Source organism: Rhamphochromis longiceps, linkage group LG10, assembly GCF_057381845.1.
Source record: "Rhamphochromis longiceps isolate RC_006_pf linkage group LG10, R_longiceps_female_GT1.1, whole genome shotgun sequence".
Classification (NCBI taxonomy): Eukaryota; Metazoa; Chordata; class Actinopteri; order Cichliformes; family Cichlidae; genus Rhamphochromis; species Rhamphochromis longiceps.
Genome location: NC_140566.1, coordinates 9271632 through 9296303, shown reverse-complemented (window position 1 = coordinate 9296303; position 24672 = coordinate 9271632). Strand labels below are relative to the sequence as shown.

The 24672-nt window shown below is 43.1% G+C and overlaps 1 protein-coding gene across 1 annotated transcript in view; it reads right to left on the bottom strand.

The window, feature by feature from the left end:
- Nucleotides 1-468: 468 nt before the first annotated feature.
- rnf43 (ring finger protein 43) overlaps nt 469-24672 on the bottom strand; it is a 117486-nt gene continuing 93282 nt past the window's right edge. Inside the window, exons 3-9 of the mRNA XM_085420044.1 lie at nt 6301-6375; nt 6039-6170; nt 5784-5885; nt 5528-5698; nt 5331-5433; nt 3275-4777; nt 469-3153 (exon numbers count right to left, since the gene is read on the bottom strand). Coding sequence (XP_085276170.1) covers nt 3128-3153; nt 3275-4777; nt 5331-5433; nt 5528-5698; nt 5784-5885; nt 6039-6170; nt 6301-6375 — 2112 coding nt within the window. The 3' untranslated portion in view covers nt 469-3127. The remainder of the gene's footprint in view (nt 3154-3274; nt 4778-5330; nt 5434-5527; nt 5699-5783; nt 5886-6038; nt 6171-6300; nt 6376-24672) is intronic.

The following is a 24672-nucleotide window of genomic DNA, read 5'->3' as shown; positions in this document are numbered from 1 at the left end:
TGTAACCCTAGCTGGATGAAATGTATAGGTTTGTTAATGTTAGTTTTGGGGGCTTATTTTAACTTGGAAGGTAGGGTACCTTAAATGATAATAATACAGGCCAGGCATAAATATAAGCACTATATCATTTGTAAAAAAAGAAAAAGAAAGAAAGAAGATAAATGATAAATATGATAAATAAATATCATATCGTATCATTTAGTGGTCATTAAAATGTGTTCAGAATTTGCCAAGTTCATGATGATTCATCCCATAAATCACAACACACTGCTCTCCCCTACCGAACCCCTTATAGGTTAACAATGAGAGTATCAGTATCAGCATCAGCAATACTGGCCCTGTATTTACTTGGTATCAGATCAAAATCAGTACCAAAATCTGGAGTATTGCACAGCAATATCAAGCAAAACAAGAATAAGAAAATAATGAATTGAGCAGTGAGGACTTATTTCAAAATAATTTATTTGCATATAATTGGAATGAAGACAGGTTGATACATCTGTGATGGCACCGGTCAGTTTCCATATAGGAACATTCAGTCTATACAGAAACCACTTTCAAACCTGGGCAAAATGGATAAATATATTAGTAAATAAATATATTAGTGACATGTCACTATATTGAAATGTTCTATTATATATAAAATACAACACTATTTCATTTTTGTTTTTGTTGTTCGCTTTTTTTATACACAAAGTATCCAAAATATACTGACATATCCCTTAAAGTTCTGGAGGGACTTTCTTTTTTTCCCACTCTATTAGAAAAGGCAGTTTCAGCTCATTATTCTTGCAAAACATTAAAAAAAAAAACATACAAACACATAAATGACACAAAGAGAAAGATCTTGAACAGGATGAAATCACACTAGATATTGTGTGGCATCACTTAATGCAATTTTTTTCCCATGTGCTGATGGTTCCGGGCTTACTTTCCATTAATACTATATAAAGTTTTATGTTGTTTTTTTTTCTTTTTCTATAAAATTTACTTGAGCCAAAGTGCTGCTTATCATTCAGTCATTTCCATCTCAGTCTCTGGGACCATTTGGACAGAAAAAGGAAACCCTGATGCTTTAGCTAAAGGACACTGAGTTGACACATTCAAAGTGAGGTATTGGTACGAGGGACCGCAGGCCAAAAAAAAAAAAAGCTTCCAAAAATAATTTCCACTTCTATTCTAGCATGTCCTCTCTTGTCAGTGGGAGCACACAGTGGGATCCAAAAGATGGGTGGGAGCAGAAAAAAAAAGAAAAGAAAAGAAAGGCACAACATATTAAGAGTTAACTGTGTTCAAGAAGTTGCCTCTTTGGTTAGACAGGTAAGAGCTTAGTGTGTTCCTGTTTACATGAATAAGGCACCGGTAAGAGTTTAGTAAGTGCTACTGGTTACATGGCCAATGTCCATGCTTTCTCTGCTCAGTCTGCAGTCTGACTGCAGGTAAAATCCTTTCACATTTTCGCTGAGCCTTGAGAGGAATTCCACTCTAAAACACAATTCCTACTGCTCTGATCTCAGATTTTCTAGTCTGGTACAACAAGAAGAAGCCTGTGGTTAATTAGAAAAGAAGCAGGTCATTGTTATTGATAGCGTCAGGCCAACTGTTATCTATCAGAGTGGCTAGAATAGGCTTTACATAAAAGATGGATGTGTGGCCATTACAAAAAGGTTTAGGGCACTTCCACATGGGCTATGCCCATTTTTAGATACAGCCTGTGGAGGATAGATGGGAAACCAAGGTAACAAAGGTTTAAAAGTTAATTCTATCAAGTGTTCAGCACAGCGTGGATGTCTTATGATTTGAGGTGGCACTTTCTTCATGATTGGCACAGATTGGCAACGCACATTTAAAATAACAAAAAAAATTTATTTTACCGCTTTGGGCATTTTATTTTGATTTTTCTCCAGTGTCTGATTGCTCCTGAGACATTACTCGGGATCTACACATTGGGAAAGCAAAAGAAGGACACTGGTGCTCCTTAAAGTGATGTTCAGGACTGCTAGGTGTATCTAGCATGGCTTTACTCCAGTTACACTGATACCTAGTTATTAAGGCATATTTCTACAGCTTTAGGTGCTGGAAGACAAGTGGAGAGTATGAGCTCTGTGGAGGACGCTACAACATTGTGATGAGTTTAAAGCAGCAGATGACCGTCCTTCTGCTGAGGCCTGTTCACTGTGCACAGATCAGGAGGTTTAACAGCACTGAGGTCAAACGTGATGTAACCACTGGCAAAAGAAATGACAATACCAAGACGATAGCTTGTAATGACGATAACATAATTCAGTCAAATCTATTCATTTTGACAGATGAAATAAAAAGAAGAAAAAATACAGCTGCCATATTTGTAATAGTGAAAACAAAAGGCCCATGCAAAGCTCAGCAACCTCAGTGAATGCTCATTTGCTTGAGGGGCTGAGCATCAACCTTTCCTCTCTGTTTGGACAGGTCAGACTGCAGAGAGATTTTGTTGAGTTTGTGGGAGCTACATGGTCGTGACATAAAAAGGAAAAATAAAATCACTACAGCAGTACCTTTAAGGACCTCGTGTTTGAGGCGTGTTAAGAAATCTGAGCTGAGGTAGGCTGGAGAGAAAAGCATCTCTCAAGCTGAGACTGGACTCAGCAAAGGAAGACGAAGAAGTGAAAATGAAGTACCTCTAAGATAAATCAAGTTATTATGTGAGAGAAGAGAGTTTGGGACACGCTGCAGAGACAGAGTCTCACTTCACGAGGGCTCAACACCTTCAGCAAGGACCATTCGATAGCTGTCACCAAGGAGCATGGGAACTTGTGATAGCATGGGCGTTCTTCCTACGAGGTGATAAGGAGTAAATGCACAGAAGAAGGGCGTTTCCTCTCTGCTATATGAACTTGTTTTCCTCATCTTCACATATTCCTTTTAGTATATTTTGCTATTAAATATCATAGAGGGTTGAGAATGACTCTAAAATTTCACTTAATTGCACTTTTAATAGTGACGATCGTTTGATTGTTTGAGCTTGGGGGATCATCTGTGTGAAGGCACTGCTGGTGGAAAGACATCTGTGGAAGACACGAGAGCCAATGAGAGGCTTGTCCAGTCTGGCTCCTGTGTAGCAGTGTGATAATGGGGATGCAATACGTTCTCACACTCCAGACTCCTCTTCTGATCCTGTGGACACACACAAAAAAGCTCTAGTTCATTCTATGATGATAAACACAGTAAACAAAGAGGCTTTAGTTTGAGACCACACAGCTAGCAATGGCATTTATGACAAAGAAGTGACACCCACCCTGATTGTGTTGTAATGATTGGCAGTATAAACAAATGTCTGTGTTGCACTCAGCAGCAGGCCCCTGATGGAACCTACAGGGTGGCCTGTCCATAGAGGTCCCAGGCCCCAGGAGCTGAGGCTCTGAGTGGGCCTGCTGCACCCGTTTTTGCCACACAACATGGGCCCCAGCACAGCAAGGCCAGTCCTCCATCCCACCAGAGTCCAGAATGAGGGGCACAGGGAGCAAGGTGGGGTGCAGCTCAGGAGGAGAGCAGCAGAAGCCCGGGCCCTGACCATAGTGGATGTGGATGCTGCGGTCATCCTGCAGCTCCATATTCTGATGGAAGCGAACAGAGGGTCCTTCAAGCACACATCCTCCCACTCTCCCGAGAGGAGCAGGAGGGTGTCCGTGTCCCTGGTGGCAGCAGTGGGGCTGGAGTTGTAAGGAGATTGGGGACATAAGCACAGGAGGTCCTGCGGCGCTGCCGGCGTCGTGGTCTGGACACTCAGGCCCTGCGCTAGGCCGATCAGTGGAGTTTGCTTTGGGGCAGTGGCAGGGGCTGTGCTTAGGAGGGGACACGGTTGAGTCTTTGTCCAGGACAGGAACAGCAGGTGCAGCTGTGGCAGTGGCGGCCACCTGCTCCTCATCTGAACCTCTGCTCGCACCCTGGCTGTGCTCCCCCTCCTCATAGTGGTGGTGTCTGTGACGGTGGTAGTGGATGTGGCTGAATACAGTCTGTGGCTGTTCTTCAGGGCAGCCTGCTTTGTTCACCACAGAATCCAGGGACCTGGGCCGGGCCTGGGCACCAACCTCCAGGCTGTTCCTGCGGGGCGCATGTCCGGGACCTGGTCCACAATAAACAAACGGGTCATAGTCACTGCTCAGAGAGCTACGGAAGGTGGACCAGCTGCCATAAACTCCCTGCAGGGACACATCAGTACAGTTGAGAACTGAGTCACTGGATGAGCCGTGGCACGGCCCTGAGCTGGAGTCGCTCGCTGGTCCGTCAGCTAAGTATCCGCTGCGCTCCGTACGGTAGCTGCCACCCGAGCAGCTTCCCTCGTCCTGCCGGCTGTGGGCAGGTGCCCCACGGGTCTGTGGCGTGACCGTGTGGTGCAGTCTTGAGCTGGATGCGCTGCGCTGGCCTGGGCAGGATGAGCGGTAATTATAGCAGGACCGGCGGGGGGTGTAGTGGTGGGTGGAGGTCCTACAGTTACCGCCAATCCTGTGGGGCCTCCCAGGAACCTCCGTGGGAAGGTGGTACCCACAGGCTGAGCCCAACGGCCTGCTGGTGAGGAAACGTACAGTCTGAGTCTCCATGGGAGAGGAGCCACTATAGTGGCCCAGATTGGGATAAGGTCCAGAGGGTCCACGAGGATAGTGGGGCCTCATAGAGAAGGGGATAGCATGCTGGGGGTAGGGATGGTTGTGGGGACTGCTGTAAGGCTGAGGATGTAAGAAGCTCTGGCTTTGCTCTGTGTTCTGCTGGAGTCTGTTCCTCTGGGACTGCCGCTCCGGCCCTGTGAACCAAAGCAGAAGGTAAAATAAAGCAATTACTGGCAAATACAGCACTTATTAAGAAGAATGTTACATTTATGATATGCAAAAAATATTTTTAAAAAAAATCAGGCTTTAGATTTAAGATCTGGATCACAAAATTCCACCATCAGGCCAGGCTCTTTCTGTGTAGTTTGCATGTTCTCCCTGTGTTTGTGTGGGTTCCCTCCGGGTACGCTGGCTTCCTCCCACAGTCCAAAGACATGCAGTTAGTGGGGTTAGGTTAAGTGGTAACTCTAAATTGCCTATAGGTGTGAATGTGAGTGCAAATGGTTGTCTGTCTCTATGTGTTAGACTGGTGAACTGTCCGGGGTGTACCCTGCCTCTCGCCTTAAGAGAGCTGGGATAGGCTCCAGACCCCCGTGACCCTGACAAGAATAAGCGGAAGAGAATGGATGGATGGATGGATGCTTTAGAGTGGTCAGTTAAACTTTGTTTGTCTTGTAAAGTCAAAGAAAACCATCAGTTTCTGCAGCAGCTTCACCAAAAAACAACTAGAAATCTGCTCGTCCTCACCCATGATGTTGTGCATGCAGAGCGGGCAGGTGCGGTGCTGCAGCAGCCACGGGTCAACACAGTCTTTATGGAACTCATGAGCACAGGAAATGATCCTCAGAAGCTGGGACGAAAAGGAGGTGGTTCTTAGAATGTCCAACTGAAAAGCGATGCTTAAATCTACAGCTGCAATGTGCACCCTCACCCTCTCCTCTTACCTGCCCGTCCTGGAACTCTTCCAGGCAGATGGCACAGACGGGGCTCGAGTTGGAGCTGCTGGCCGAACCCCAGGCTGCACGGTGGCGCTGCGAGCCCGAGCAGCCCTGAGAGCTGTAGATTTTGATCTCCAGTTGACTAATAGCCCGCATGGTCTGCTGATGGACGGAGTCCTGCATGCACAAGAGGAGGAGCGTTAGGTAAACCTTTGAATCCATTTTAGTGGGCTTTCCTACCAACACTGCTGCTGTCACTCACCAAAGTTCTGTTGGACTTGCACTTGTAGCGGAAAGCAAAGATCAGGATGATGGTGAGAATAGCCAGGACAATGGTGAGCAGGATGCCAACATCATAATGTGGCTGAAAAGGGAAAAGAAGATTGCACTATACACTCGCTAGGTTCATATTAAAAAGACATAAATAGATAAAAAGTTGCCTCTTAACTAAGACAATTGAAATTTTTAGATTTACACAGCTTTGCAGAAAGCATCCGGCTTGTTCCAGCATGCTTACCCATTTTGGCTCCATCTTGATCTCAATGACAACTTTGGCTTCCTCGTTCTTGTTGACCAAATCCATCAGCTCCTTAGCATTATTATCCTCCACCAGCACAACTGGACGGGGAAGGGAGTCTACTTCTTGCAGCTGTGTGTGTGTTACAAAAATATGATAGTAAACAAAGCAGGAGGAGACAGAAACATCATACTGAATGTGAAACTTCAGCATGCTTTTTCCTTATTGGCAACTCTAGCTTTAGCAGGGTCTGAACACTCACCTCAGCAGCAGCACTGGCATCGTTTCTGATATCAAAGATCACCGCTTGGGCTCCTTTATCCAGTGCCATGCGAGCCTGAAGGGGACAGAACAGGGAGACAGCAGTGTGTCAGTGTGAGTTCTTCAGAGGCCATATATACAGCGGACTGTCAGTGTCTTAAACCATCACTGGGTGGCAGTCATGTCATGAGACTCAGGCCTCATAGACAAAGTGAGCTCTCGCTGACTCCAGAAGCCAAACACAGACTACAAGTGTGTTAATGGTGAACATGAAGGCATTATTTTGTCTGACTGCCAGCTAAAGTGTAGCTATAGTGCAATCTGTCTGTGCCATGATTATTAGAAATTGTATTAGAAAGTACTACAAAGCAGGTTTGGAGTACTTTGGCAGGTGTATATATTGCTGATTGTCTACAGATTGATTACCCAAAAAACAAAGAAACAAACAAACCAAAAACAAAAAAGAGCTTCCTATGCCCTAGAACAAGTGTTGTCGAATCTGTGGCTCGCTGTTAACTTAGTCATTTAATATTGCTAGTAACATATCTTTTAAAACTATAGTCCTCACCCTTAACTGATGGCAGATAGCTGCCCCTCCCTGAGCCTGGTTCTGCTGAAGGTCTCTTCCCGTTAAAAGGGAGTTTTTTCTTCCTACTGTCACCAAGTGCTTGCCAAGTACTGTTGGGGGTTTCTCTTTATTATTGTAGAATCAGTCAAGAAAATTGCAGTCGGTGAAACTGCTCACGTGAGTACTATACTACCCGAGCTACTGACCAGGTTCTAAGTCCTCAGAGCTGGGTTTGCCTTATATCGTCCTGTGCATGTCAGGCCTGCTCTCTGAGCCTACATTTCTATACCCCTCTAAATTTTGCCTTTTTAATCTAATTGCTCCACTACAAAAGCCCAGAATTGCTTTCTGCACCATCGCCAAATAGCAGCTGTCTCATCACATGTTCTTAAGTGTTTGGCATCTGCCAATGCTTAATAAGGACAAGACATGAGTTTAAACACCTAATGACACGGGCTAGCCTTCAACAGTGATTCCCAGCTTACTGCCCCCGGCCCAGAGCAGGAAGGAGCACGCACACTGACACACAAAACATTAACAAAAGAAATTCAAGTGGAAAAACACGACTCACTTGATTTATTAATTAAGTTAAGTGAGAAATAGGTCAAGTAGCTTGTAGCTCTGGTGCTACAATTTTTGAACAGTAATTTTAGTACATGCATCAGCCTTAAATGTAGTGTGGTCACACAGAAGGAGGGGAAAAAAGAAAGAAAGAAAAAAAAGCTGGACTCTTGACATGTGGGAATTTGCTTCACCTGGGCTTCAAACGTTCCCTACACCGCTATGAGCGTTTATATCCTCTAATCGTGGTGATAAATGCAGGGACGACTACTCTTGTGGTCCAACACACACACACACACGCACACACACACGCACACGCACACACACTTCAGACTAACTATGGCCAGTTAGGGAATATATCATAATATGCTCTACAAATGACTGCTGCTGTGGTCTTATTATATCTCAGTATTAGTAGTGGTGTTACCACAGTGTGGTCGCGAAACCACAAGCTGCTGCTGAGCTACAGATCCGGAAGCGGGCCGAGAGGGATCTCGTTACATGATTAATATGAGATATATTTAAACTTTATTGGCGCAGTGAAATGAAAACACTTGTCTGCTTCTAATGAGACAGTTGAGAGGACTAGCAATGCAAGTGTTTCAACATCTCCACGTTCGTTATGATCGGAACTGAAACAGACATGGCTGCAGTTAGGTAAACACCCATCCTCAAGAAGTGCAACTTGGCACATGTGATTACACACCATTTGGCATGTGAGCCGTAACAATTGCAGCAACGACTGTGGTTTGCAGAGTTAAACAGCGGGGATGTCACCGGGGAAAAAACTAACAAACAACAGACCGCACAATAGTCTGCTTCCACTTCTAACGATGACGGATTGTTGGAGAAGGGTGTGAGTGAAGCTTTTGGTGCGTCTTATTGAGAGTAATTACTTCAGATGAGATGCCGCTGAGGAGTGGCAGCAGGTAATGTGGGCCTTCCTGTCACAAACACAAACACACCCGAGGGCGAGTAGCCAGAGAGAGGCACTGTGAGGTCATGAAGGTAAGCTTTCAACCCTAGCGACCTAGAACTAAAGAGGCAAATGTAATCTGGTTACTGAGCTCGTTCTGCAGGCTCTTTATTCACAGCACATATCTCCACAGCATGAAAAGCACAGGTTTATAACTTGAACGCTTATGTGATGTTTTTATATGTAAACCTTAATGAAGTGAAGCAGCACTGTAAAAGGAGAGTGGATCAAAATTTCTCCACGAGGATGTGAGAGACTGATTAAATCATACAGAAAATCATTTCAAATAACTTCAAGCTGCTACAGGAGGCTCCATAAGCTTTACGCTAGTTTTCTACACAATGCTTCTGCATTTTTGCTGGGGGTTTTGTTAAAATAGTGGAATCCACTGGGATTAGATCTAAATAATTTTAGAAACTGGTGAGGACCAGATGATTTTTTACTATGTCTGTAGTATTGATTAGTGGTCTGTAGTGTCAGTGATTTAACAGTCTAATTTAAAGAGTAAAGCTTCAGATTACACTGTGCCGCTTGCAACACAAGCATTCCAAATGCACAGCATAATTGTTTTTGTGCTCACATTATGTATAGAATAAAAAGTGTACTTTAAATTCCTTCCAAATATTGGTATCCAGTACTTTATACCACAATCCCTTTAATAAGGGATTAAACAATATATGTGGCAGCTCCCCACAAAACTGAACTGGAGAAGCTGATAAGAAAAAGAAAGTGTATGTAATCAGGCACCAATACCTTGGTCTACCATTCATGTCGATATTGGCCTTGCTGGCATCAGCAAATAAGGTGACATTTACAGATGTCAGATTGATCTGTTTCATCACATCAGTTTGTCCTAAAAATAATTTTTTAACACTTCTAATAATATTAGGCCAGACTTTCCCAACAATGTATCCCTACTCCTAATAAATTGTAGTCTGGTTTTCCGACACTGTCTGAAAACACAATATACATAGCTGCAAATAAATACATGCTTTAATGCTGCAATCATACAACATGAGGTGGGCTTCAAGTTGCAGAAGAGAGGAGCTAACAGGAAAAAGTGACTCACACAAACAAACCAATCCAAAATCTGCGCATGTCCCGCTTTACTATGAGCGGCACGTATCTAACCTCCATATTAACTGCAGCTCATTGTGTGTAAACATCAGCTGGAGCCAGTCATCTTCTCTCTCCAGCAGTGGGTGGCCTGCTGTTTTTGTTTACATCCCAGACGAAGTGCACTGTCTGCAAGCCAGGCCTGGCATCACAGTGTGTTTTCAACGGAGCAGACACAAACTATGCTCTTCTGATGTCCTCAGCTCCGCGCTGAGGATTTTTCTGTCGCCTGACACGATCTCTTTGCTTGTAAACGTCTCAGTGTTTGTGCTGGGTGTAATGCGAGGCCCATCCAGCAGCCAAACTCCATTCATCTGCAGCCATGTGTCAGTGTAATGGAGAGAAAATGAAGAGGGGAATGTTGAGACACACAGATTCAGTCTCGTCTGTAAAGGAACATCTGCTGTATTAGTCGAATGTCTTTGATTAAACTCAGAGTTTTGAACTCTATAACATTTGACTTTTGGATTCAGAGTTTTTTTTTAAAAAAGTTATTCAGGTTTTATAAACCTGCTGATGTTGAAATTTATTCGCCGTTTAAATCCAACTTTATGACTTGTCCATAGGTCTAACATCCCAGCATGGCTTTCCACAGCGTCCAGCACATGAGTAAATTACACCCCGAAATAAGGAGTGAAAGTGAAAGGGCTAAAAGAAGAAAGAAAAAACCCCCCCGAGATAAACCAGGAAGGAGGCGAGCTGTGGTGCTGCTGCATTAAAGTATCTAATGACAGAGTACAGCGCTCTGGGCCTACAGGTCTGAGGCCGACTCTCTGCTCTGTCATTTCTCCTGAGCGGCCCGGCACGCTGGAACCATTACTGAGGCACCAGGACACGCCGCACGGCTAAATGAGGAGCAGACGGAGGCGGGGGCTGGTGATGATAGAAGGGGCGAAACTGCATGAAAAACAGGTGCAGTCTGCGGTGGGATTATTATAGGTGCAGTGTTCAAATCGACATCTGATTTGGGATAGTCTTCAAAACCTTTAATAGGCCTAAAGAGTTTTGTTATTTTATGTCACATGGATGGTGTGACAGTGGATTTTCCTACCAAGCATGGCATAATGTGCAAAATAATGAGGCCATTTTTTGTGTGTGTTCCTGGCTCTGTGTGATGTCATTGAGAGCTGACTATTTGCAGGTACAAAGCTAGAAGCCAAGAATAAAAATATGGAGCTGGAAAAGACCACAACAGTAAAGTGTAAAATACCTGTAAAGTACCTGAAGAGAATTCTAAATTGTAAAAAATAGGCTGTATTTTTCCCTCCTGTGCTAATAACAAAGCTCTGTAGGCAGCCACGTGGCAGGCAGGCAGATGATTCTTTAACTTATTTAGCAGCTGAAATACTTTCCCCATGTTTGGACCCATTTAAATCTACATTGGCTACATTGGCTTGGCTCAGTTGATAAAACAGAGGCCTGTTCTGAATAACAGCACTGTAGAAAAGCACGCTTTAACCTGTGACCGAATTACGAGCACAAAATGAAATATTGGATAAACTTTCATTTCGGATATAAGCACTGAGTTCAGTTTACATAGTGCACGTTAAAAAGACGACACGGACTACGTGACTGTGGGCATGTGGACGATCTCAGTATCTGTGTTTTCATCATTTTAACCTGATAAAAATCCAACTGGGGTTGGTACTTCAATCAAACTGTGTGGCAAAAACATCTATGAATGAAGATTCTAGCAAAAAATAAGAACAATGTGGGCGCTCGCTCCGCTTGTTTCAAGTCCATTTATCCAAACTCCCAGTGTCCACACCGCATTCTTAAGCGACTGCATTGCTGTGACTTCTTTTGTGTAAACTACATCAAATTGAACCAGAACTACACAGCCTTTGCTATAAACACTGTTTAGCTATAACTCTGGAGCTGTGTATTTAAGTCTAATTGTGTGTGAATAACATGTCTGTGTGTGAGTGAGCTGATTGCTGGGTGCTCGCTACTGACTGAACCAGCAGTGGAGTCAGTCAGAGGAGGGAAGGGTGTGGCTCTGCTGGGTATCCATTACTCACACCGGCACTTTGATGTGGGGTGGGGGGGCTACTGTATGGAGGGAAGGGGGGAGGGGGGCATGCATGTCAGGGCAGGTGAGTGGATTCTGTGTTCTCAAGAAAAGTATTAAGCCCGAGGGGGTGGGCCTGAATCACACACACTCCTCCTCCTGCCTCTCATTCATCGTGCCACACACACACACAGAGACATTAAATCCAGAACCAGGGCTTGGCCACCTTTCTCATGCGGAGGAGAGAGGCTGGAAAAAGTTATGAACCTGATCTGCCTGTTTTGAGGTGGGAGCAGTCATTTTGAGAGCTCTCAGCATTGAGGGTCAGGCTGGGCCTCCCTCCCTTGTTAGCAGTCGCCCGAGCTGCAACTACTCCACACATTTGAAATGCAAAGCACAAGGTGACAGAGGAGGACAAGTGTCATCTGATACGCTATCGCTTGTTAAACACATCGTGCAGACATCAAAGGAAATAAGCAGCCCAAAGCCCGTGGTGGGGGCGGGGGCAAGCGAGAGTAATGCAGTGATGATGGAGCCGCGAGGCCTGACTCCACTATGTGCCCTCACTGATTGCTCCTTAAAGTCAACAAGTCTAGTTGGGGGTTAACAGTGTGCTAGAGTATCAAGAAGTAGAAAAGCCAGCCAGTATAAGCTGTGCTGCTCCAGAAGAATAGTTCTAGGCTGATACTCACATATCCGTACTCTAAATATAGAAGCAGAGCCAGGAGAGAGCAAGCATGGAAGATGAAAGCAGGGAGAAAGCAACAAGCATTTGTAATTAACACAGTCACATCAGTTATTCAGTTCCAGTGTTAAATGAAAAATATTTACCATGACAGAAACTTTGTTGTATACGTTGCTAACTACCTCCTGGTTCAACCATCAGATTTGAAGAAGAGAAACAAACATTTCTGATCTTCTAATTTGATCTGACTGAAGCAAGCGTAATCCCAGCACCTGACTAACCACTGGTAGGATCCCCAGCTTTTCAGGGTAAAACACACAGTTCATAATGTATATACATATACACATTTGAAATATGCAGTAAAAAAAGAAAGAAGTAATAAAAAACAAATCACACGTAACCTACATGGATTTCTACACTACCACTAGGGGACAGCAAAGATGAAATTTTGCTACATTACATGATAAGGGTGATTGCAAGGCTGCAGCTCATTCTATTAGATATTTTCTGTTCTTATTGGATTTATTATGATCCAGCATCACAGCAAAAAAAAACAACCCAACTTTTTCTTATTGATTTGATGGGCAGCAATTAGCGACTTTTCCCCCCATTTGTGCTCCCATATTTTTTTTAAGGATCACATATTTTTCAAAATCTTGGTTTCACTGTGTAACAGCTGCCAAACTGCACATGCGGTAAATCTGCAAGCATGCAAAATATGCACATCAAGTTTTCTGCACATGCTGCTTTGCAACACTTTGTAAAATGAGCTAATGAAGTTGGACAGTACTGAACACTGGTTTGATTTTGATGCATAACATCAGCTGATGAACAGGAAAGATTAAAAAATCTTAAATCATCAGCTGAGTAACATTTTTTTTACATGCTTATATCCATACAAAACTGCATTCATAAATGTGGCCTCTGATTCATCTTAAAACATATGTCTGATCTCTGGTAATAGGCTGTGCTACTATATTTGACAGGTCACTATAATTAACTAAGGCAGCGCAAGCATATGAAAAATTAATTACAGCTGTAACTATCATGATATACAGCAGCACTTGACTGTAATAAGTATAATTAAGTAAACCAGATCGGTTAGCTGACGGAGGTGGAGAGATGTAAAGAGGAAGAGCGGACTCTTCTGATCTAGACCGGGGAACGCACAAACATACCAAACCCCACCTCTGATGCTTTCCTCTCGCTCTTCTCCAAACATCTAGGGGGGCCTTTTGTAAACCTCAACTGCGAAACCTACCACATGAGAAGCCCTCTGATGCCACAGAAGAGCCGCTATCTCCTTACTGTTTGCATTGCACTTAATCAGAGATTCATCTAGCTGTAATCCCCCTTTCAGTGGAAAAAAGACACTCTTTTTGCAGGCTCAATAGCGGTATGTTTATAAATTCCTTCCTATAGTACTGATGAGTGCAGAGGAGGTTGAAAAAAAGTCCTAGGTCATTTTTTAAAAAAGAACTTTGGTGACTAGCTCTTACTGATGGCGGCAACACAGAGACTCGGGGGAAGCCAATTAGAGGGCCTTTCCCGGCCTTTTAAGAGGCAGATAATGTTCTTGTTTTCATAAAGCATCCTGTTATTTAATCAGGCCTGTAAGTGAGAGCCTGACACCCCTCCTACAGTGCAGAGCTGCCTCCCTCCCATCATTCCTGCCCTGAGCCCTCCATCTAATTCATCAGCTCTTGTAAGCCTCCAGGAATTCATTCTTGGAACAGGCTGTGCAATAAGCCGTGTCTTTCTGCAGAGCAAACACACACACACACACACACACACACACACACACACACACACACACACACACACACACACACACACACACACACACACAAGCAGCACAGTGACAACTGAACACACACACTGCTTGTAAATGACGTTAACATAGGTACAAATAAAAGCTGAAAAAAAGCACCTTTTTTTATTTTACTACAACAATACATGAATACCATATGACATTCTGTAGTGGTCAACTACTGTAAATCAATGCAAATCACATTTTAGTTATGATCCTCTGTGTTTGTTCACAAAAATGAGCTGTGCCTCCATTTCATTCTGATCAGCTACTCTGTTCACCTAGCCTCTGGAGGAAGAGTGGTTAAAAAAAAAAGAAGAAAAAAAAAAGACCTACTGAAAAGCAGATGTCACTTTTTATTGTGTTACATGCGAATCCCCCTTTGCTCTCCACATGGACTACTTGCCTACATGCAACCAAAGGGACACCGGAAAGCTTGTCCCCTGCCTACAGATTCTATGTGTTGATATCCAGACGTGTGACTGAAGTACAAAGACAAACATGGAAATCGTTTCGTTTTCAGGGATGACTTAAACCCAAACGAACAAAGTCAATTCCTCTAACATGTCATCAGCAATATGTGCTAAAGACTATAACCCCCCCCCCCCATCAAAAACACTCAATGTCAATATTATATTGTTGTGTTTATCATTCCTATAATACATAACATATGATACATGCATATATTTAGCCGACCCTCATTTCTTTATGTTTTGCTTCTAAGCAGCCCAACCTTTTACAGTGCTCATTTTTGTTCGTTTGTTAAGCCACTTAAAACTGACTTATGAATCATTCAAATATAAAAAGGCTCCTAACTCAAGGGATGAACCAGTGTTATATATACACATAAAAGATGACTTAACAGTGAACCAATTTTAAATGGTATCTTTTGCCAATTTATTACCAGCAGTCTGTTGGGGGAAAAAAATCATTGTTTGTTCACACTTCTTTAGTTGAATTCAGGAAAAATGTCAAAGAACACAGTTTGACAGACATAAAATTGTATTTTTGCACCAACAAGGTGATTCCAAAGGAGCTATTAGCCAAAGGAGCTATTAGATCCAGCTCAGGTGCACACCTGAGCTGGATCTCAGGTGCACACCACCTGAGATCCAGCTGGTGTGCAGCTGGATCCAGGAATGCCAAATGCCATAAGAACTGGACAGAAAATCAGTGGCAACAGGTCTGATGGAGTGATGAATCCAAGTTGGTTGAAATTAAGAATATGTACAGATTAGGCCAGGAGAAAGGTACAACAGTGAGTTTCTACAGGTATTTGTAGGGGCCTCCCCCTACATCTGTCATAATTTGTGCTCCATTTCGGCCAGTGTTGTGAAATGCAGGTGAGATCAAAATGAAAGCAGATATGCAGGTTTTGCATTCTGCTGGTTCCCCAAGCTTCTTGAAGACTACTACAAGAAAGCTTGCCATTTCTTTAAATTATCCAAGCACAGTTAAAGATTATTTTTTTTGGGGGGGGGGGGGTTGTTGCACAGATGGGACATCACCACTGGTCAGTTGGATTTTGAGGGCCACAAAGGTCATGTTGGTTATCATCCCCTTGCAGGACTGCACGCAGAAGGCCCAAGTTAACGTCACACAAGCCAGAAAATTAAGGCTGCGAAGAAAAGGGACTTTTCCAGCAAACAAAAAAGCTGGCACTTAGATACCCACCAAACAGGTTTTAGCTTCTCTTCAAAATAAGTCACGAGGACTGTGATAAAACTATATATAAAAATTTTTTAAGTTGGTCCTCCATGAAAAAGCACTAAACGCTTACTGTATCAATAACAGCATGAACTTTTCATGTTTACTCACACCACAAACAAATGCATTTTGGTAAGGTTAGACAGCTCACATATAAAATGCCTGCGTGACTCAACTAGTACACTAGACCAGCGGTCCCCAACCTTTTTTGCGCCACGGACCAGTTTATGCCCGACAATATTTTCACGGACCGGCCTTTAAGGTGTCGCAGATAAATACAACAAAATAAAACTAGTACAGGTACCGAAAAAAAAGAAGATTTATTCATAACACACGTGAAAAGACCCAGGAAAACCGAGTTAACGATAAAAACAATAACAAAATAACGCTGAAAACCGATAAAAACCTTGAAAACCATACATTTCACACCTGAGCCTCAACTCTCGCGGCCCGGTACCAAACGACTCACGGACCGGTACCGGTCCGAGGCCCGGGGGTTGGGGACTGCTGCACTAGACAACTAGACACTCACCTAACCCTAAACCTGTGGGTTGAAATTTTTTTCCTAAATTTCTAGTCATCACTAGAGCAATGACACCTCGTTTGAGCCTTTCCAACCTGAGCCAGAGTTGAACTGGTTCACACTGCAGCAGAGAAAGAACTTGCTCTATCTCTCTGCCTGAAGTGTCAGACTCACAAGACCTGTTTGCCACTGTGGTCTAAACTCTGGGAGATGCTCAGTGCTCGCCTGCCTGGGGAAGTAGTTATTGGTAACAAAAACCTGTCTACTTTCCACTTCACTTTCAGAAGTAGGCTGCCCTTGCCCAAGCCTGCAGTGGGCCAAAAAAAAAAAAAAAAGGGGAACGAAAAAAAAAAAGACAAGGATGAAGAGAGAAAAAGGTATGGAAGGCAGAGAGAGAGAGAAAGAGAGAGAGTGAGCAGGGTGAAGGGACACGGAGACATTTCTGTTTTATGGGAATGTTTCACTTAATCTCATAAAGGCAGCGTAAAAACCTCCATCTGTTTGCTAAGCAGTTCAAAAGAGACTCCACATGCCTCCGCTTGCTGCTATATAAAAACAAAATTCTAATGCAGATCTTAAAGAGGGCCAACGGCTCAGCCTGCACAATGAGAGCTGGGATGTGCCAGACACGCCGATGGAGGATGGGATGGTGGAAAGAGAATTAGGTAGGTAAACAGGAGGGAATGTGAGCAGCAGAGAGGGACCGCACAAGAAAAAAAAAAGATTTGAAAGAGGAAAATCAAAAGCAACAAATTTTTCTGCCAGCAGCCCTGCTTCTGACGCGGCAGACATGACCTTGAAGCAGGCGCAGTCAGGGTCATCGAGGGTCGCCCTCTGGGCCTCGCCTGCCACTCCCCTAAATCAACCCATTCACCTCCTCTGCTCCCTTCTCTTCTCCCTCTTCATGTTTCACTCTGAGACTTACCATTCGCCTTTGTCATTAATAGAGGAATGCCCTGGCAAGAATGACATCTTGTGGTTTATTGGGGCTCCTTAGCAGGGATTCAAGGACAGCACCTTTACATTCACAGTCTTTGAAGATAAAAGCGGGCTTTCCCCTTCACAATAAAACCTTCTGCAGCAGACAGAAGAATCATCAATCTCCAAATAAATATAAACCACAATATACGATAATAAACGACTTCTTTGATCCATTCAAACAAGACGGACCAAAATGCAGCGTCTCTGTAGTCAGGTTTTCCTGCACATTGGTGCCTCTGCACACCTCCAGGCCTCCTCTCCCCATAGCGGGGGCAAGACCAGGCCCGAACGCATCTGCTAAGCTATTTTGACGAGCCACCCTTCTAAAAAACTCCAGGGTTCAAAACTGCTGGAAGATCAAAGGACTAATACTGCAGTAATAATAAGTTACTGCCCTATGAACACCTCATTCATCAGGGAGAGGCAGTGATATAGTACAGTTGTAACTGCAGGGCCATTAAGCACTCATCATCCTATTTGCCATCCTCATGTGGAAAAACCTCTTCAGTGAGGACGCAGGATGAACTCTTGCCTGCAACGCCAAAAATCTCAACTGATAAGGAACTACACACCATCTCCCACCTTCCCTTCTTAGCAGCCAACCGAAGGTGTCTCCCAAGTGGTTGCCATTTTAATAACAGAAATTTGGCACAGTGCAGCATTATCTGGGCTCTGTCATTCTGTGCAAGCATGACACAGCGTCCTATTTTGAGCACAGCATTTTTGTCACATCATGCGTGCCAGCAACAGCCCGATGAAACCCTGACCCTCACACGCTCCCACTGAAGTGACAAATGAGAGATGTGCTGCCCTAATATGAACGCTTTGAGACGCAAACGCTTTTCATTCCTTAAAATCGGGAGACATGTGAAAGGTAGGCGAATTTTGCCCTCAGGCAGCACATAAACAGCCTAGCGTGCATAGATGCTAATATGGGGGAAATGTATGATGCACGTGCAAGTTAAAATGCACATGTTCTTTTCCCTGCCTTATCTTACAGGGAATATATTAGATGGCTTTATTAGTAAACAAGTGTGTTCAGAAGCTGAGATGCATTGCTTAATGTGCAAATTGGGCCGATTTTAAGTTTCACTTGTATGTAAAAAATTTCAACCTGGTTTGACGGAAACATGCTTTTCAGCTGATTTCACAGAGCAAAGTGATTTGGTTTTTGTTGTTGTTGTTTTTTTAAAAAGCAAATGCAATTAGCTCAGTAAGCTTGAAATAACAAACTAAATTAATTTTGATCAGTGGCATAAGGATCCACCAAGTACCAGTAGCAGGTGCATGCAGGAAGTTTTGTTGGCGTAGTTTGGCCCATTGAACACACAGTTAAGTAATGGAGCAGCAGCTGGTGAGAGCAGTTAAGGTGCTTTGAAGCAGGTGTAATTTACAAAAACATGTGCCCGTTCTTCACATTGATAGGTCTATTGTAATTAAACCCAGAAATCAAAGACAATCCAGTTATTTGTGATTTCTGCTAAAATTTGCTAGTGGGGTTCTTCAAGCAGAAATAAAGCCAGCGTGAAAGTGGCACAAACTGCAGTTGCTAAAAAGAGTGAGTCACTCCTCACAGAGTCCCCATTTTAAAAGGCCATCTCTGTTTACAGGCTGATCCAATAAATGATTTTAGCCTCTCTTGGTTAATTTTCCTTTTCACAACAACTGTTTGGTAAATACATGATTTTAGACGAAGGAGACTGGGGGCGTGCCCCTTAGATTGACAGGCGAGACACAGAGAGCTCTAGGCAATCAATCTGGAAGGCCTCACCTCCGATAATGAGAGTCACTAAACTGGATCTCTTGGATGTTTGTTCTTTTGTTAGCATCATTAACTATAGCCTTTGCAAAAAAAGATTTGTGAAATTGTACTGTTTATTCACTATGCATGACGGCTCACTTTCATGTCTTCTTTCAGGTTGCTGTGACATGTTCAGGGTCATTACTGCTTTTTCCAGGGTTGTTACCAGGTTACTTTTTTAATGCATGCACCAAGTATTTAGAGTTAAAGACTTGCTTATGTGAGTAATACTTAGTGAAGTTTGTCCCCATTTCCCTCTGTGTAACATGTAAAAGAGCAACCAAGTCTGCATTTCCACTTTTCATACAAATATATAAGTCAGGAATATTAGGCAGACCCTGCTAAGAGGGACATATTTTACGATCCTCACACATCCACAAATATTTGAGAATCCACCTGTTCCTATTTTAGAGCAGTGTATCTCTATGGACATCTCACTGTTTGGGTACAAAAGTTTTGCGGTGCCATTAACGACAAACTCCAACTGGACCACAAAGGTTGTGTTAGCACCACATGCCTACAGTAACCAAGCCGGGCCAGGACACAGCCCCTCTATCATTTCAATGAGGGGAGCGAAAATAGGAAGGGCAGGAAAGTGAGAAAGTGGGACAACAAGCTGCTAATCGGTGGCCACTCAAAGCACATCGCAGCTAAAAGCAAACAGAACATCTTCCAGATCTTATGTGCATGTTGGGAGGGAGGGTCGGTGTTTAGCTTAGCAACGCTGGCATCGTCTTAGAAAGCCGACAAGATGTGAGAGAACCAGCGGGGAGAGAGCAGCAGGCAACAGGCAGGCAGGCGAATTACTCGCACCTCTGTGGCAGAGGTGATGACAACGGTGAATTGAGCTGAGCAGCAACAATGCTGACATCTGTGAGAATGTCTAACCTCAGACTTTTCTTGTTGTCAAGCTAAAATTTCCAGGTACCTGCAGACAGTAATATGCATGAAATTCTTCCTGCTTGCTTCCCAATGTGGCACCAATTTAAACAACTACTCAGCTTTCACCTATCTGCAGACTTCCTTGATTAATTAAGAAGTCAAAAGTGTCTCACTAAGAATCCAGCCCATTTTCATACCGTTCCCAGGTAAGATTAGAGGACCTAATCCGTACCATGTCCTGATGTCCTTTTTTGTCCCACCTGCTCACTTGAACAAGTGTTTTCAGCCTCTTGCAGGCGACCAAATCACCATTTCAAAATCCGCACGTGACTGTGAAATGTAAAGTACACCACCTGTTTTTGAAGTGGTGACAAAGAAAAAAGGAATGCACTTTCCCATTAAGTAAGGAAACCTGAAGTATTCTTCTCATTGTTAGGCAGCCCACAAAGCCCCCCACCCCCGCCACCACCCCCAACACACACACAAACACACACACAAACACACACACAATTAAGGTAAAATTAGAAAGCTTGTTCCAGAGCTTTCTAATCTGTCACCCTGATGGACAGAAACTTGCATTAAAGTGCACCACTAAACAATATAGATACTGCTACTCCCCTGTCCACATATCCCACCTTGTGTGTGGAATACTAACCAGACGGCAACCTCAGGTGGAAATTTCTTTCAGGTAACAGTGAGGAAGCACCAGCACTGACGGCACAGTATAACAAAAAAGTATAAATACAACATTTAAATGTTAGGCTAATGAGTCCAGCCATGGACTCATTGTCCATGTTCCCTTATCAAAGTATTTTCCTGTCCTTGGAACAGCTGCAGATCTGCCCTCTCAGAATTTGTTTTCGGCTTCCTCCCTTATCCTATCGTACAGTTGCTGACCATTTACTCAGAGAGCGTGCCTGAGTATGGCTCTGCAAAAAGGAAGGGTGCACAGACCAAAATGACAGTGCTTTATACTGGAAAAAAAGCATAGTGTTGTCCTCTAAAATGTCATGCTTAACCACTTCAAAGGTGCAAAATAACACAATCTATCATGCAGACAAACTCAAAGATCATCCTTTTTCTTATAAAGCATAAAGTACAAGTGACATGTCTGCCTTTTTTTGACAGAGCAGTCACCGTCAAGTCACAGAATCAGAAGCTATGCACATTCAATCTGTAGCTGTAGTATTGTTTATCCTGCTGTGCTAAACTACAAACAGAAGAGTGCAATTTTCTGCAGAAAAATGACAGGTTAAATGATGCAGAGTTTTCATTTTCAAGTGTTAATGGTGCTCACTTGTATCCCAAAAAACTAGCTAGTGCACATGACTAACCAGTTGGCATCTAAATACAACATAAATCGTTGTCTGGCAGTGTGCGCTTCACCCAAACTGCACCATGTGTGACTAAACAAAGCGCCAGTAAGTCCCAAAAACTACAAATCTTTAAATGGCCTCTATGCATACTTTCTACCTTTATATCAACCCTATAGGTAGAAAATTTGAAGCACAGACCTTCCAAGACGTTTATGCTCAGGTTTTGATTAGTGAAATTCAACCAATTAAGTCACAGTAGCTCCATCTTTTATATACAGTCTACTAGAGCTGCTCGATTATGGCAAAAATGATAATCACGATAATTTTTACTGAAATTGAGATCTCGATTATTTGACGATATTTATTTAACCCTTTAAGACCGACCATAGAACCAAGTCCGCCAGAGCTCATATTATTTTTTTTACATGTTGTAGTGCCATTTGTGGGAGCATTTCAAGTTGCTATACAACTGTTATAGCCCATATTTTAATAATATGTATGCATTAAGTCCATAGTAACTACATTAATTGCAAAAAAGTGCAATAAACCACAAAAAAATTGAAAATCGTTTTTGTTTTGTTTTTTACATATATTTCTACTTGGAGAAATTTAAGAGGTTTATCCCTCAAAACTTTAAACAGCATGTGCAATTCGAGTTCTAAGCATCCCAGAAACTATTTAGAAAAGTCAAACATGACCAGTATAGGCTTTTAAGGCCTACAAGTAAAAAACTACATTTTCCGCGAAAATGACATCACTTCCGGTTTCGGGCAGGAAATGGCGGACATGCAACAGTTCGCGCTGACGTCTGTTTCACTGTGGGAAGTGCTACAAACAGCTGATCGGAACGGCAAAGCGTGTTTCTGGAATATTATGTTTTTGTTCCTGCAAGCGCTTTTTATGCAATTTTTGCAAAGCTTTATGTGGAAGGAAACCGTGACCGAGGACAAGCTGATGGCATCAGATGTAAGTACAACTCCTCCGGTTTCATATGCAAAACAAATTATTGCGCTAGCTTACGCGGTTCCGGTTCTACAGGGATTTAAAAATAGTTACACAAAACGGAGCGTGCTGCTCTGACCGGCTTTAAAGGGTTAACAATAACAATGTATTGAATAATGACTTTAAAAAAATAATATAAAATAGTGTGCAACACCACTGAAGTTTTTTTTACCTCTCTTTTCAACCAACGCAGTCACTCTCCTCTCCAAATAACTTCTGCTTAGCTTTCCGAGCTCCCCTCGGGTCCTCTTAATCAGCGGTCTCCAACCTTTTTTGCGCCACGGACCGGTTTATGCCCGACAATATTTTCACGGACCGGCCTTTAAGGTGTCGCGGATAAATGAGGGAGGGGCTAATAATCGGCTCAGTCATTTTTAATGATCGTTGAAAGCCCAGATCGTAATCGTGATTAAAATTCGATTAATTGAGCAGCCCTACAGTGTACAGGTTCAATTTACTGTCAAAAGGACAACACCAGTTGCTGTCACGGCCAGCGGGGGCAGACCGTGTGGAGAGTGTGTGTGGTGGACCCAGGCGCGAACACAGGTGAGGAGACGGGAGTGAACTTAAACTGAAAACGAGCCTTTATTTTGGGCTGATGCAGAAGGGAGTAGACAAAACATAACAGGGACAGAGACTGCAACTAACCAAAAACCTAAACTGGAAAAACACTAACCTGACTGAAAGGCATAACTATGATCACTGTGAACAGAATGCTGTGCAGATGCATGGAAACTGAACCAAATGGCGTGACGAAACAGACATGAACATGACCTGCACGGAACCTCATCGTGCTGCTGCATGAAAAACAACATAAACCAAATGGCAAACATGAACTGCACAGAATCCTGAAAAACACTTAACTTGACCAGAGGGGAGGTACACAGACGATGCGACAACGAACAAAGGAAGACCGAGGACTTAAATAGACACATGAGGTGATCAGGGGAAGTGGAGACACATGAGAACACAGCTGACTCGAATGAAACATAATGACAATACAGGGGAGAGTAACACCAACTACAATGAACAAAGAACACCAGACTCTTACAAAATAAAACAGGAAACACGGAGACATAGACATGGAGATAAAACATGATATGAACCTAACATAACCACATGAAACATGACATGAACTTAACCGCATAGACATGAAACGTAGACGCAGGAACCAGGGAGACGCAGGAACCAGGGAGACTGAGTACAGGCGGAGATGACAGAAATAACTAAGAAATAAGGTCTGAACAGCAACCTAGAATTTAACTAGATTGAAAATGAATACAAAAAAATACATAAAACTCAAACACTGGGTCACACGACCCTGTACCGTGACAGTTGCAAACTAGCAGCTTCATCTGCAGCTGACTAACAACACTGTTTTCTTCAGCAACTTTGCAACATTATTGGTATCAACAATATCATAACATTTTTTGAGCATTTACTTTCCCAAATAGCTTATTTACTTTGATATTATGGCAATAAACCCCCAAAACTTTGAAAATGTTTTATTATGGAAAAACTGTGTACATCCTGTCCATTTTAGCCAATTCTTGATTGTTAACACAACCAATAACTGGAATGTGTCTACGTCACATGGTCTGACATAGTTCATTTCATACAGACGCAGTTAGTACGCAGGTGCAAACAAAACCTTTCTTCCTGTGATGAAACAACACCATACTAAGAAAGCCAACTGCAGCTGATGTTAACACAGTTTGGAGGAGGGGGGGCAGTGGAGTCATGATTCTGCTTGTGTAGGTGGATTAAAGGAACGGCCTGACAAAGGTGCCCATTGTTTGGCCTTATTAAAAGCCCTGCGAGTGTTTAACATTTGCATTATCATGAAAGGAACGAGAGACAGAGGACTGTGGCTCAGGCAAATAGCAACGCAGTCAGAACACCATCTGTCTCAAAGACAAAATAAATGAAATCCTTGGAGACGGGCTTATCAAAGTACAAATTACATCATGACCACAGTAATGAGTGCACTGACCTAAAAGACGGCAGCGGACTCAAAACTAAATACTTCCTACTGATTTATCTGCACAGTGATGGCCTAACTTTAGCAATGGGGAAAAGGGAGGAGAAAACAGAGGCATCTGGGTCACAAAGACAGGAACGTAGTCACTTTTTAAAAATCCCATCATTTCAAAAAATAAAGAATCGGATAGAGTGCAGTGTGGGTTTGTGCGTGTGGTGTACCTGAAAAGGCGAACAGTCAAAACTGGAGAAATATTTGAGATGTTTAACAGTGCAAGACTGCACAGTAACAAGGCCACCCTTTCACTGTGCTGCCTGATAAAAGTGAGTCTTGTTGGAGATAAGCCCAAAGCTAATTCTATATTACTTTTGAAGCACTCACGTTAAAGATGAAATGATCAAAGCCCTGTAAACCTATCTCACAATGAGCTGATGGAATATTACCCTAAGGATA